The sequence below is a fragment of the Triturus cristatus genome, chromosome 7 (genome assembly GCF_964204655.1).
Source record: "Triturus cristatus chromosome 7, aTriCri1.1, whole genome shotgun sequence".
In the NCBI taxonomy this organism is placed as follows: Eukaryota; Metazoa; Chordata; class Amphibia; order Caudata; family Salamandridae; genus Triturus; species Triturus cristatus.
Genome location: NC_140590.1, coordinates 771,938,725 through 771,952,934, shown reverse-complemented (window position 1 = coordinate 771,952,934; position 14,210 = coordinate 771,938,725). Strand labels below are relative to the sequence as shown.

Sequence of the window (14,210 nt, the reverse complement as noted above, 5' to 3'; positions counted from 1 at the left end):
AGGGGAAGGAGCATCACCAGTTGTCAGAGTGTGCCCGTTTGCGAGCATTGGCAACTACAATGGAGTCCAGAGGCAACTGGCTTCTAATGTACGTGGGGTCCCCAGGTGCGGGTTTGTATTTCTTCTCGATCCTGGGGTTTATTACCCGTGCCCTGGTGGTTTCCTTGAAAATGTCCTTTGCTGGCTTGAGGACACCTTTTAACATGGGCAGAGTCTTTACAGTCCTCTCGGAGGATGCAAAAGTGTCCACCAAGAAATCATCCTCGATAGTGTCTGTGTGGAGTTGCACTCCATGATTGGCTGCGGCACGTTCAATGAGGGCGTTGAATGCAGCAGTGTCCTCTGTGGGGGACGTTTTTGCGCCATAAAGTTGCGTGTCCTGTGTATCCAGAGCGGCACCTGGGTCTACAGGGTCATCCCAGACTTGATCAGAGTCTTGCTGCCCCTCAGGGTCTATGTCCTCGGGGTAGGTGGTGTCGTCACCCATGTAGTCCTCCACTGCATCAGTGTCGGAGTGCGTTGGACAGAATGATGGATCTGTGTAAGAGGTGTGGATGCGTTCATAAAGAACTGGTTCCGATTCCGCCGGCATTTTTTGTTTTAGCGGGATCCTGTAAGAGTCCAAAGCTTGCCCTGAAGTGATCTTCCGCTTTCGGAGCATGAGCCTGCCGGTGTCGGCGTCGATGAAGTGGGACGGCGATGTCCCAGTAGTCAAGTGTTCGGTAGATGGGGACCTTGTCTGGGTAACGCGGGTTCTGATTTCGAACATTTTCGGCGCCGTGGATGGCGGCAAACCAAAGGTGATGTTGGCTGGTGCCGAAGGTGCCTTCTGTGCCCGTGTCAGTTCGGAGCCCGACGAGGTTTGGAGGGCTGCCTTTTCCCTGATGCGTTGCAAGGACGCTGCCACTTGTTGCACCTGGAACTCCGACGGTTCTTTGGCGCCGAGTGGTTCCGTAGAGGCAGGTGTGGACTTCTTCGAAGTGACCGGGTCATCGAGTCGAGGAGGGGTAGGAGCCGTCGACGGCATCGATGAGTGTACCGTAGTCGCTGCCTTCGAGGTGGATAGCGATGCAGTGGCTATTTTCACCTTGGTGGTCGGTGCCGATTGCTTCGGTGCCGGGGGCCGAGGCGCTTTGACGGTACCGACGGCTTTTCTTTTTGGGTCGGCGCCGACATCGGCTGCAGCGAGTTCGGCACCGAAGTCCCTTTTGGTGCGGTCGGAGCCGACTGGTTTGGCTGGCGTCGAAGGTGTGGTGGTCCTCGAGCCGACCAGTGTCAGTTTCACTTTCGGTTTCTGTTTAACCGGTGCAATGATTGGTTTCGGTTTCGTGGTAGGGAAACCAGTTTTTTTAGGTAACAATGGCTCTTGCTGTATGTCCGTGGCCGGGCCGGAGGGCGGGGCCGAAGAACTGCGGGATTGGTCTTGGGTAAGGCCCGAAGGCGATCCCTCGACCGGAGCCGTCGACTGACACACTGGGATAGCCTCAATTTGTACGGGTAGGCCTTGCTCCTCACCGGAGCTACCTTCTTCGGCCCCTAAGGCCTCATCGTAGTCTCCTACCTCGTCGTCGGCTTCTTCCCTGTGAAAAAGCTCTTCATCGACATCTTCCGATCGGGAACCGTGTTCGGAAGTGGGGCTGGAGGGTATATTTTCCACGCTTTCCACATCTTCGTCCTCGGTGCTGAAGATGTTGGTCGGGGCCGGTGCCGCTTGCTGCGCTTCCAGTCGCGCGGCGCGTCGATTCCGGAGAGTCTTCTTGGATCTAAATCGGGCACAGGCCATGCATTTCGATTCGTTATGATCCGGTGAGAGGCATTTGTTACACACCGGGTGGACGTCGATATGGGGGTATTTGGCGTGGCAAACAGGACACCGCTTGAATGGGGTCCTCGTTTCCATCGTCGAAGTTCGGTCGATGGTCGGATTTAATGGATCCGAAAAGTTGTTAAAGCCGTGAAAAACTAGCCTGTAAACTGTCGATACCGATCGGGAACAGTACCGTCGAAAACTAAAGGCCTTTTGGCCTGAAAATAAATTTTCCTAACTTGAGTCAAGATAAGCACATCCGAACCCAATGGCGGAAAAAAACAATCTGAGGATGGAGAGGATGCCCATGCGCACTGTGGTCCAGGGGAGGAGTCACCTATCTCAGGATACTTCGAAGACTCTTCCAGGACAACAACGTGCAAACATCCGGACCCAACACTAGGCGGCGATCTATGCACAGATATGAATTCAGCAGCCCACATGCCTCGAACATACTGTTCCCAAATAGGTAGTGTGTACAGAGCCACAGTCCCCAGAGGTTTGGCAGAGGCTAAAGTTAGATATAACCTTACTCTCTAAAGTGGTAGCTTGGTCGAGCAGTAAGGCAGTATCAGAGGACAGTGTAAAGCATTTGTTGCACACACTCAGTCAGCAAATGGTCTCACACTCAAGAAGGGAACACTAGGCCAATGGTTTGTATATAAAAATATATGGTTGTTTTATTTTAGAACCAACAATAGGTATCAAAATGTACTTTCTCAGAATGGGATGCTTTAGTTAAATACTTTTCAATAGGCAATAATCTTCTGAATGCAATAGTTACAGTTTGTTGCAATTGGTAACACAGTTCAAACACAATAATACATTGAGCTCAATGGGAAATTCTAAGTAAATGCAATTGATTACTTTTAGGATTACTTTTCTAACTCCAGGGCTGGATCCTAAATTCAGTCCTGGGACAGTTCCTCGAAACAGGTGAGTGAATACGTTTTAGTTACTGTTGTGACTTTTAAGCAATATTTTGGTATTTTAAAAGTTGACACTTAGAAACTTTTTCTAATAAAATCACCAATGTTATCCTATGGAAGGAAATTCACATTGCAGGTAAAGTATGTTCTCGTTACTTTTGTAATCCAGTGCTGGGCTCCTAGGCTCAGTACTGGGAAATCTATCTAAAACAGGTAAGTAATTACGTTTTCACAGTTGGTACGATTTTTAAAGAATATTTGTAGTTTGCAAAAATCAACACAAGAAATTTCACAGAAAAACAGTCAATGGTTTTCTATGGAAGAAAATTGAGTTAGCGGTAAGTATGGTTGTAATTACTTTTCAGGGTCAGTGCTGGGCACCAAGATCCAGTACTGGGATCTCTCCAAATAGCAGGTGAGTATTTTGTTTTCGGTATTCGGTTGATTTTAGGTGAATATTTCCAAGTTTAGAAACTCCACACTTAAGAAGAATTTTCAAGTGAAACCAGTCAATGGAAGAAAAGTGAGTTATCGGCTTTTGGGTAAGTACTCGACTGGAAGATTTAAGGTTCTGGGCATAGACTCAGGGGTCTCCCAGGGTCAGGTAAGTACAGTTGTTACACCCTCAGTGGCACAGGGGCAGCCGGGTGCAGAGTGAGGTAGGCCCAATGTTATCCTATGGGAGGCAGGGGGCCCGTGGTTGGTGGCTGCTGACTAGCAGGCCACGCGGCTGAGGGAGCTGGGCTCCTGGTCACTTGCTCAGGGCAAATGGGGAAGTAGGTTAGAGTAGAAGTTGCACTGCCAAGGCCACTCGGGCGGCAGGATGCAGGGTGCTTTTGAGCCGTTGGGCGCTCAATGGATTGCAATGGAGAAGCTCAAGAACGAACAAAGGCTGCAAGCTCGGGGACGAAGATTCTTCAGGTGCGACCACTTCGAGAGGTAAGTTGGGCAGTTGGAGGATAGATAGGTACCCAGGAGTAGGGCACAGGGGGCCGCAGGGCGTCAGGTGCAGGGGTGCCTTTTGGTGTCAGGAAATCTTACCCTCTGCTGATCGCGGTGGGGGGGGGGGGGTCCCAGGCTCTGAGGCAGCAGGCGTTGTCAGGATCGTCGAGGTGGGTCCTTGGGTGCCGGATTCGGGGTCCGGGGGGGGGGGGGGGGGGCGAGGGGGGCGTTCTCGTGGTCTTTGTCCACTCCAGCACAGGCCAGGCTTGGCGGGTGCAGAGTGTGCAGGGTTCGCGGTTCCTGGCTGCTGCCAGGGGTCAGTTACTTGCTTTGAGCAGTATCACTGCTCGTGGGAGTCCCTGATGCTTAGAGTCACAAGGTATCCAGGTCCTCCGGGGTTTGTGAGGTTGCTGGCCACGGGAGATGCCGGGTTTGAGCAGGAGCAGGTTCGAGGGTTGACAGACCGGTAGGGCTGGGGCCAAAGCAGTTGGTGTCTTCCTCTTGTTAGCAGCTGCACGGCAGGTCTTCTTGCTTCTTGATCTTCTTTGCTGTTTTGGAATCTGGATCTGAGGAAGGAAGGTTCAGGGTGCCCCTAAATACTAAATTTAGGGGCGTTACATGTAGGTAAAGGGCAGGGACCCAAGGGTGTGTACACCCCCTATCCTGCCACTCTCCTGTGGGAGGGGGGCAGTAGCCTAGTCCTGATTGGGCAGGGCTTCCCATTTTCAAGATGGGGAGAGCCCGGAGATGTGCTTCACCTCGCCTCCCCCACCTGAGGGGTGTGGTTGGCAGAGGCTGGCACACCTCCTTTCCTTCTTTGGGGTTTCCAGTCAGTCTTCCCGCCAGAGTGGGGGTCAGAACCGGTAGGGGCCAGTTGCTGAGTAAAGCAAGTGGCCTGGAGAAGCTCACAAATGCCTTTGAAACTTCCCCTGCCAATCCTGGGGGAGGAGACCTAGCACCTCGCCCTGGATGTGCATTGTTGAAGGCCCAGGAGAGCGGATGGCTCTCTACCCAGGGGTCCAGCAACATGTCTGCTGTGTGGCAGCCTAGGCAGCCCCTCAGACAAGACGTGAATTGTAGGTTAGGTTCAGGGGGCATCTCAAAGATGCCCTCTGTCGTGCTTTGTACATTAAATCCCATCCTGGCATCAGTGCAGGTTTAATGTGCTGAGAGTTTAATACCAAACTTCTCAGTGTTGCCATCATGGTGCTATGGAGTTCGTGTTGACGACCTCCCAGCACCATATACTCTTAATGGCAGCACTGCACTTACAGTGCCCAGGAATGGACCTGGGTACTGTAGGGGCAAAGGGCTCATGCACCTGGCACCCAGCTAGAGGGGTGGCTGATGTATGTCAGGGCAGTGTGTGTTGTGGGCATGGCACACAGGGATGTGTGCCATGCCGACTCTGTTTTGTACCCAGACACTCAGCCTGCAAGGAGAGGGGGAGAGGGAGAGGGAGAGGGAGAGGGAGAGGGAGAGGGAGAGGGAGAGGGAGAGGGAGAGGGAGAGGGAGAGGGAGAGGGAGAGGGAGAGGGAGAGGGAGAGGGAGAGGGAGAGGGAGAGGGAGAGGGAGAGGGGGGAGAGGGGGAGAGGGGGAGTGGGGGAGTGGGGGAGTGGGGGAGTGGGGGAGAGGGGGAGAGGGAGAGAGGGAGAGAGGGAGAGAGGGAGAGAGGGAGAGAGGGAGAGAGGGAGAGAGGGAGAGAGGGAGAGAGGGAGAGAGGGAGAGAGGGAGAGAGGGAGAGAGAGAGGTGTGTGTGTGTGTGTCAGTGTCCAGGGCCTCTAAGGGTGGCACAGTAAGTGCTGCAGCACTTAGGGGCCTTCTCTGGTCACAGGACCCTGGGTACTTAGTGTACCATTTACCAGGGGCTGACATGTGGCCAGAGATGCCAATTGGGTTTAGGTTCCACACAGTTTTAGGAAAGGAACATAGGCCCCGGGTACCTGATTGGCAGAAGCCCAGGGCACACTCAGTCAAAGTACGTCAGCAATTCAGCAAAAAGTGGGGGCATACCATGCAAGAAAGATGGCACTTTCTCACAGCACTTTCTTACTCTGAAGAAATCTCCAGATACAATCTAGGCATATTCAAAAGGTGAGGAATCTGCAGTTAGAAGTACCCATAAGAAACTGAAGTATTGAAAGCTTTTATAAAATGAGCATTAATGCGCTGCTTGTTGCTGACTAAATACAATCACTAATAGTAAAAGGTAGGGGGCTTGTGCCTCCATTTTTGGTGCTCAGCCACGCCCCTAACCCTACTTGTGATTAAGGGGTCCATGGTCTCCGAGTGGCGAATGGTGGCTGTGGGTATAACCCATTGTATAGTTTTTCAACTTCTTATCGGGTTATAGCTACCTTTTCCTCTGATTGCCTAGTGAGCGGCCAACTTAGTCTGTTTCTTCTTTAGCAGCTTGTGTTTTACCCATTGCAAGTGAGTTAGGTTCAAAGCTGTAACTTAAGGCCAGCGTTTTGAGAAGTAGCCGGATTCCTTGACCCACATCTAACCAAATTTCCTTCTCACTTTATTTCGCAACGTCTGTTGCTTCTCCATTGTAGTGTCCTCTCTTGCTTTCCAGGTTACCACCATCTTCTCTGGGGTTTCACTTTTTCTGGACACCTATATGCCATCCCTTGAACCAGTCCCAAGCCTCCTCTACAATAATAAGATGTTATGATTTCCCTTCCATGATAATTCTCAGATGTGTCTGGCATAGCATAATATACTATCTTTCAATTCCCTTTCCCTCAAGGCCCTCTTGACTGCATCAAAACTATACCTTTGTTTTTGTACCACCATGATGAAGTCCAGAAAGAGGGGAATGATGAAGCCCTCAAACTGTCAGGCTATCCTGCCCTAACCACTACCCCATCACCCTTCAGTCACCTGGCCATTGTGCTACTAAAACTCAACAAGTACCCAAAATAGCTTTCATGCAAGTAGTTCAGCCCCTCCAGAATACACCTCATTCATGCATCTCTTTGCCACCTCCAAAGACACAAGCCAGGACAGAATCTTGCCCCCCCCCCCCCCGCCCTCATACCTTTGCATGACCCATATAATGGAAACACACATGGCTTGAACCTTGGGATAAACACCCATGCTGAGTTTCCCCAAGATAAGAGATTCCCAATGCATGCATATTTCTCACCAAAGCATACACACAGGAAATACTCAATTAGCATTCCTCACATAGATGTCCTTTCAATTGCTGAGTGAACCTGACTAACTGGGTAAGCCACCAGATCTCAACATCACCAACATTTGCTTGGTTCTCACCTTACTGTGCGAATCAATTCTAGCATTGATTAACCCCTCCAGTATCAGTTGAGTTAATTCATCTTCCAGTGCTCCCACTGTCGTGTTAAAGGCAGTTGCCATCTTGCGCATATCAGCAGACACATATGGGCTGAAGTACTAGAAACAAAATAAATTGATTTCAGTCACAACTCTCATGGAGGAGAAACGATTCTGCAAGAAAGTGAATCCCACAAACTCAGGAGCCTTTAGAAAGGGCAGGCAACACATTTCAAAGATTCCAAGAAAATTAACATAAGCAGGGAAATTAGTCGTTAGCTTCACATGTGCCTCCAGAGAGCAGAAAACAAACTCAGAGGAGTCAACAGAGCAAGAAATAGGAGCCTGACATAAAATGATCAGCAACCAAATAAAGAAAAATGGAGCATTAAAGAACAGGACCAAGGTGCCAAACAGACCAGCACAGCTGGAGAAAGGAACTAAATTACAGGTACTCAAGCAGAGCAGAGAACCATTACAGGAAAACAGATGGTTTCTGAAGTGTGTTTTTGCCATAAGTGTTACATAAGGTAGCCAAAATGTACTACCGGAGAGATAGTAAAGAAACCAAGGCCCACGTGTCATGTGCTTATAAGGATAGGAATGTTTAACCTGAATAAGGGCGCGGTTCCGGATTTGTGTGTACAGCGTTCGCACATGCTGTGCCAGGTACATGTCCAAGAGGAGATTGTCCTGCATAAGGAGAAAAAGATCTTTAGTTCAGCCATACTATCTCCTGATCAGTAAGTAAATCAACCATCATTTCGTTAGAAGGGTGACATTCCAGACAATATGCATGAGACAAGAACACAGTACAGGTAATGGATCAGAGTGCACCAGCTCTATCAACCGGAGAGGAGATTACAATACAGGCGGCATTATACTGGGGATGGGGTCACAGCCAACAAACATCTGCAAGGTGTCAGCACAGACATTAAAGTAGACATGTACTGCATTAGAGAAAAGATTCTATTTGACAGGCTGCCAGCACAGGCATTCTTTATGAAGGGTGACAACAGCAGACAGTTTGTAGGGAACATGAACCTAGCTCAGATCCTGTAGATTAAAGTGTTTAAAAGAGAGATAAGCAAGGCATGACACCTGCACCAGGAAGAGGGAATCCAAGCACAGGGATACTGCAAAAGAAGGGATCCCAGGACAGACATTTACAGTAGAGAGCAGCGTAGCTCAGCCTTTTTGCAGATAAGGAGAGCCAACACCAATATACAAGAAAAGAATATAACCCATGAACTGCTCGATAGGGTAGGCTCAGAAGACATTCACCTATGGACTTTACAAAAGCAGTGGGAGTGAGCACACTACTCCATCCATCATCTGACTATGTACTACAAGGCAAAACAAGGATTAGTTTGCTGAATTCAAAATACACACTGAAGCGAACATGTATGACAAATTGAAACAATACTGAGTATTAAAATGCCCTGTTGCTATATTCAAGGTAGACCTTCGCTACTACAATGAAGCGGAGAAGTAGTGTTCTTTGCCCCATTTACATGCGAGGTAACTATCAGGGTTGAAAGGGCAAAGCTTAGCAAGAACTACTATTTACTGAAACATTCAGTACACCTTATTGCAGACTTGTGGGAATTTCAAATTTCCAGACATGAATATTCCAGTAAAGCAAGAAAAGCAGATGTGAAAAAAAGTGCAAAATCTACGCAAAAATACCTCAACACATGACTACCCAGAAAAAGGAACTGGAGATTTGGAAACCTGCTGGTGAAGCCAAGGGTGAAGAACTGGTTACTTACCTTTGGTAATGATGCATCTGTAAGAGAAATATGTTAGTTATAGACTCCTTACCTTAGAATTACCCCCAGGCATCAAACTGGATCCGGAGAATTTTTTCTTTAGGTATACTCCTGCGCGTCAGTAGGTGGCATCGGTCGACTCCGCATCCATTGTCGCGGCCGCCGGGATGTCTTCGTGGTGCCTACTTAGATGCCGCTCCTCTGCGTTAACGTCAGTTCAGACACGACTTTCCACGCCAGAAGCACAGAGCCATGGAAGACACTGACCACTGGTGCGCCACACTAGGGCCCTGCAAGGGAGTCTCTATCCCTAGACCTCAGTTCGCAGAGCGGGGGAGGATGGGTGGGGCGGTAAGGGATAAGTAACTTGTTCATTTTGAAAGAGACTATTAGTTATAGATTCCTTACCTTAGAATAGATACCCCAGCAATACCAACCCCAGAGGAGGGACTGCGAACTAAGTTCACACCAGAAAGTCCTGGAGGACAGAAAGGGCAAAGTAGCCGTCTCACCGGACTGGACTATCCAGGCAGTAATGTCTGGTGAACGTGTACATAGAAGCCCACATGGCCGCCTGGCAGATGTCAATGATTGGAACTTCACGTGTCAAAGCAGTGGTTGCTGCCGTAGCTCTAGTGGAATGAGCTCACAGCCCCACTGGAAGTTCCTTTAAAGCTAAAGCGTAACAAATCTTGATACACAGGACGACCTACTGAGAGATGGTATGCTTTTGCACAGCCCAACCTTTCTTGGCACCCACAAAGCCTTTGTGCAGTCAAGGTAGAAAGACCTTGCACGTTTCGGGTCGAGACGGTGGAGTCTCTCCTCCTTCTTGGAAGGGTGCGGAGGCGGCAAAAAGGTGGGCAAAGTAATAGTCTGTCCGATCTGAAAAGGAGTGACAACTTTAGGTAGGAACGAGGGCCTCGCTCAAAGCACCACTTTGTCCGGATGGACCGAGAAGAAAGGGGGCTTAGAAGAAAGAGCCTGAAGCTCACTCACTATGTGAACAGAGGTGATGGAAACAAGAAAGGCCGTCTTCAGAGTAAGGAGACTGAGAGGACAGTTGTGAAGAGGGTAGAAGGGAGCACACATAAGGTAAGTCAAGACAAGGTTCAAGTCCCACTGAGGCATTATGAAATGAGATGGAGGAAAGATAACTAATGCCTTTAAATAACCTACTTACAATAGCAGACATGGCTGCCAGGTAGCCTTTAGCAGCAGGGACCTGCTGGGCGAAATAGAGAAGGAACAAAAGAACCTCAGAAAGAGGGGATCCACAGCCTTTGCTGTGCACCATTCCACAAACTTGTTCCATTGACCGCCATATACCATCTTAGTGGAGGGACGCCTGGCTGCCAAGATGACATTACAGACTTCAGGAGGAAGGTCAAAAGCAAGTCAACTGTCGCCACTCAATCTCCACGCAAGGAGGTGGAGGCTGGACAGTTTCGGGTGGAGGACCATCCCCTGCTGCTGCGACAAAAGATCCTCCCGAAGCAGAAGTCTGATCAGAGAATCGATAGCCATGCTCAGGAGCTCGGGGTACCAGACTCTTCATGCCCAGTCTGGTGCCACAAGAATGGCTTGGGCCCAGTTGCGCTTGATCTTCTTCAGCACTCGGGGCAGAAGTGGTACAGGCAGAAAGGCGTACAGGAGACCGCAAATCCACTTGCGATGAAAACCAAACCAACCATGTGCCGTCTTGGAAACTTGAAAGATTCCCTTGATGCTGCGCCCACTGGAACTTCAGGTCCCACTGCAGAGACCGCATATGCCATCTGGCATGATCCACCAGCAGGAGGCCATTAGGCCCAGCAGACTCAGGGTCATTCTCACTGAAACCAGGATAGAAGCTGAAACATCGGCATCATAGCCCGAATATCCCAGACTCGCTGCTCGGGAGGATAAGCCCGAAACTGCACTGGGTCCAGAGCAGCACCGATAAAAGGGAGTCAGGTGTGACTTCGGCACGTTGACAGTGAACCCCAGCAAATGCAGAAGGTCTGGAGATGGGAGACAACAGCCTGGGGCGAGCACATCTTCAACAGCCTGTCATCGAGATAGGGGAAGACCCTGACCCCTGATCTGCGCAGATGAGCTGCGACCACCGCCATCACCTTCATGAACACCCGAGGGGCACTGGTAAGGCTGAAAGGGAGCACAGTGAACTGAGAGTGGTCGTGGCCTACCGTGAACCGCAGGTAAAGTCTATGGGCTGGCAGGACGGGGATGTGGACATAAGTGTCCTGCAATTCCAATGTCACCATCCAGTCTCCAGGGTCGAGGGCAGATAGGACCTGAGCCAAGGTTAGCATTTTGAACTTCTCCTTCCGGAGGAAGCGGTTGGGGGCCCCGAGGTCCAGGATAGGACGCAGGCCTTTGTCTTTCTTGGGTACCAGAAAGTAGCAGGAATAGCTACCAGGACCTACTGCTGGTGCTGGCGCCCTATCGATAGCTACCTTGGCCAAGAGAGCTGAGACTTCCTGGTGGAGAAGGGCCAAATGATCCTCCGACATGTGATCTACAGACGTTTGAAGCCAAGAAGGCTGCGACGTGCTCAGCTTCTGTGGACTCTGAATCGACGGATCCGGATCCAATGGCAGCATCCTCTCAACCTCCTGGGGACGACGTCAAGACGCTGCTTTTGGCGGTCCAACATAGTCTAACGGACTTATCACGGAAAATGGACATAATGAACAACTGCCTCGACTTCCTAGTACACAAGGTCGACTAGCACGATGGGCAGCTTAAAGAGGCCGAACGCCGCATCTCAGATAATGAGGATAGCACCTCTCAGCTGCAAGCCCCGGTAACACAGATGGACAAGCTATTGAAGGTGATCACGGCCAAAAACGAGGACATTGAAGCCCGCAGCCGCCGCAACAACATCCGTTTAATAGGCATACCGGAAAGCACCAACACGGGACGCATGGAGGACTATGTTGAACGCCTCCTGAAAGGATCACTCGGCGTGGCCTCCTTTTCGCCTCATCTTTTTGTGGAGCACGCGCACTGCTCCCTGGGGCCTCGTCCTCCGCCCAGCGACACCCCAAAACCCATTATTGCCAGATTTTTTAATTATCGGTACCGTGATACTGCGCTACAGAAAGCCCGTGAATTAAAACGGCTGCAGTTCAAAGGCAACACTTTCACTATTTACCCCGATTTCACCCTCGCAGTTCAAGAGGCACGTCGGAAATTCCTCCCTGTCAAGCAGAAACTCCACAATGCCCACATAGAATATGCTCTTCTATATCCCGCGAAGCTCTCCATTACCCATGAGGACAAACATTTTTTTGGCACAAATCCACAACAGGTAGAAGAATTCCTAAAAACTGTTGGGAGACGATCGCCGCGTCAAGATCACGTTTCTCGATCCCCCTCGCCACCCAGAAGCGAAGAGGCAACGGGACTGTACATGGAAGATCGTTTACTGAGCCCCTTTCTTTTTTGGTCCTCATTTAATCACGCCACTGCACAATGCGATGCAGACTTCTCATCAACAAGGGTTTTTGTTTTTGCTGTGGACCCCTCGTCGTTGCACCGCTGGAGGATCCTTTCATACAACTGACTGATCACGGACAGCTAAGTGCCCCAGTGGCTTTGTACATTGAATATGTTATCATTGCATCTCTGAAACTGCATTTATGTGTAATTGGTAGATTTAATTGATGCTTCGCTGAGCACTATACCCCCCCCCCGTATCGCTCTAATCGCCCCTGATTTGGTTATCACCCAGGGGATGGTTTTACAGTAGAGTCGGATATTGGGAGATCCCCCTTGGTTTTTTGTTTCCTGGGTTGTTGTTTGTTGGCCCTTCTGGCTTTTTTTCCAGTCTTACCGGGCTTAACGGCCATGGCTGACTCGTTGGGAATCACTGGGTGGGCAGTACTACACCGGCACGATTGGGGTGCCATTGTGGGTGGGGGTGGTGTCGAAGCTCGACATGTGTTCTGATGTCTGCTCGGCAGGTTTTTCTTCTTGCTGGAGGGTGGGAAGGTTTGGGAATGTTTTTTGTTGTTCCGTCAAATGCTTGATACATGTTGCACCGCACGACAGACACTACATGAATAACCGCATTACTTCTCAAAGACAACATCCACGTCAATTACACCTCCACAATATACTATGGCAGTACAAGCTGATCGTCTAAGCATCAAACTGCTTACGTGGAATGTCAGGGGACTTCGTGATCCCCGTAAACGGAGGCAAATATTAGCGTATCTGGAAAGACACCATGTACAAATTGCCATGCTACAGGAAACCCAAATGGACCCCCATCGCTCCCCGTGCTATGGTAGTAGATGGGCCTCTGCACACACTTTTTCATCATACTCTACTTACTCATGCGGTATGCTTAAACTAGTTAAGAAGAACACTCCATTTGTACTGGGTGGTGCATACAATGACACGGCCGGGCACAGCTGCTTGATGTGGGGTACTTTGGGCACACAATCGGTCACCCTTGCTTGCAGCTATGGCCCTAACCAAGACGATCCAGACTATTTAATCTCCCTCTGGGGTCGCATATTAAAAATAGGATCTACGCATGTTTTATGGGGGGGGAGATTTTAACACGTCACTGCGCCCAACCTCTGACTGGTCTAACCCTCTACCACAACACTACACCAACAGCCGCAAGGCACTCTCAGGAATAATTGAGGAACACGGTCTTGTAGATGCATAGGGATACACACACCCCACTGACAGAGAAGGCACGTTTTATACAGCTGGCAATGCCACGTGGTCTCGGTTAGACTACTGGCCATGCTCACGCGGATTGACCCCCTGGATTCACTCTGTCAATCACCTGGCCCGTACATATTCCGATCATTCGCCTGTTTGCCTTGAAATTATCCCCCCTAACTCTATAGGCACTCCGCGCTGCTGGCGACTGTTGCCCAAGACGCTGTTAGACACGGTCTTCCACGCCGAACTAGGGGAAGAGATTACTGATTTCTTTGACAGAAATAGGGGCTCTGTGGATCAGGTGGGCACGCTTTGGGAGGCCTTTAAGGTCACCGTCCGAGGTATAGGGATGTCCAAGAGCTTCGGAGTACTCCGGGACATTAGAAGAAACTTCACCCATTTGGAGAGCGAGATTAAACAGCTAGAAGTTGACATGTGGAATACCACTTCTGGCACCCACTAGGCTATGCTCCGTGAAAAGCTTACAGACTACACTACCACTGCCGACCGTGAGGTGAAGTTTCAGGGCAAATATTTCACCGCTCGTCGCTATGGGGAGGGTGAGAGACCAGGTCGCGCCTTAACACAGACTATTAAACAACCTTGTTTCTCCAATTATGTGCTTGATGTGGTTGATGATGCAGGAATTCGCCACAGGGATAGTCACAACATATTAAACACGTTTGTCACTTACTATGCGAATCTATATGGATCGAAACGCACAACCCCTCCAGACTTTGCTCCTTATTTTGAAGGCATAACTCTCGGCTGGT

General features: G+C 49.9%; 1 protein-coding gene across 2 annotated transcripts in view; it reads right to left on the bottom strand.

The window, feature by feature from the left end:
• The window catches only part of GPS1 (G protein pathway suppressor 1), a 259,323-nt gene that overhangs the window by 41,227 nt on the left and 203,886 nt on the right, over positions 1 to 14,210 (bottom strand). For both annotated transcript variants that reach the window (XM_085617565.1, XM_085617564.1), the window contains 2 exons: positions 7,589 to 7,669; positions 6,959 to 7,096 (listed from right to left, as the gene is read on the bottom strand). In XM_085617565.1, coding sequence (XP_085473691.1) covers positions 6,959 to 7,096; positions 7,589 to 7,669 — 219 coding nt within the window. The remainder of the gene's footprint in view (positions 1 to 6,958; positions 7,097 to 7,588; positions 7,670 to 14,210) is intronic.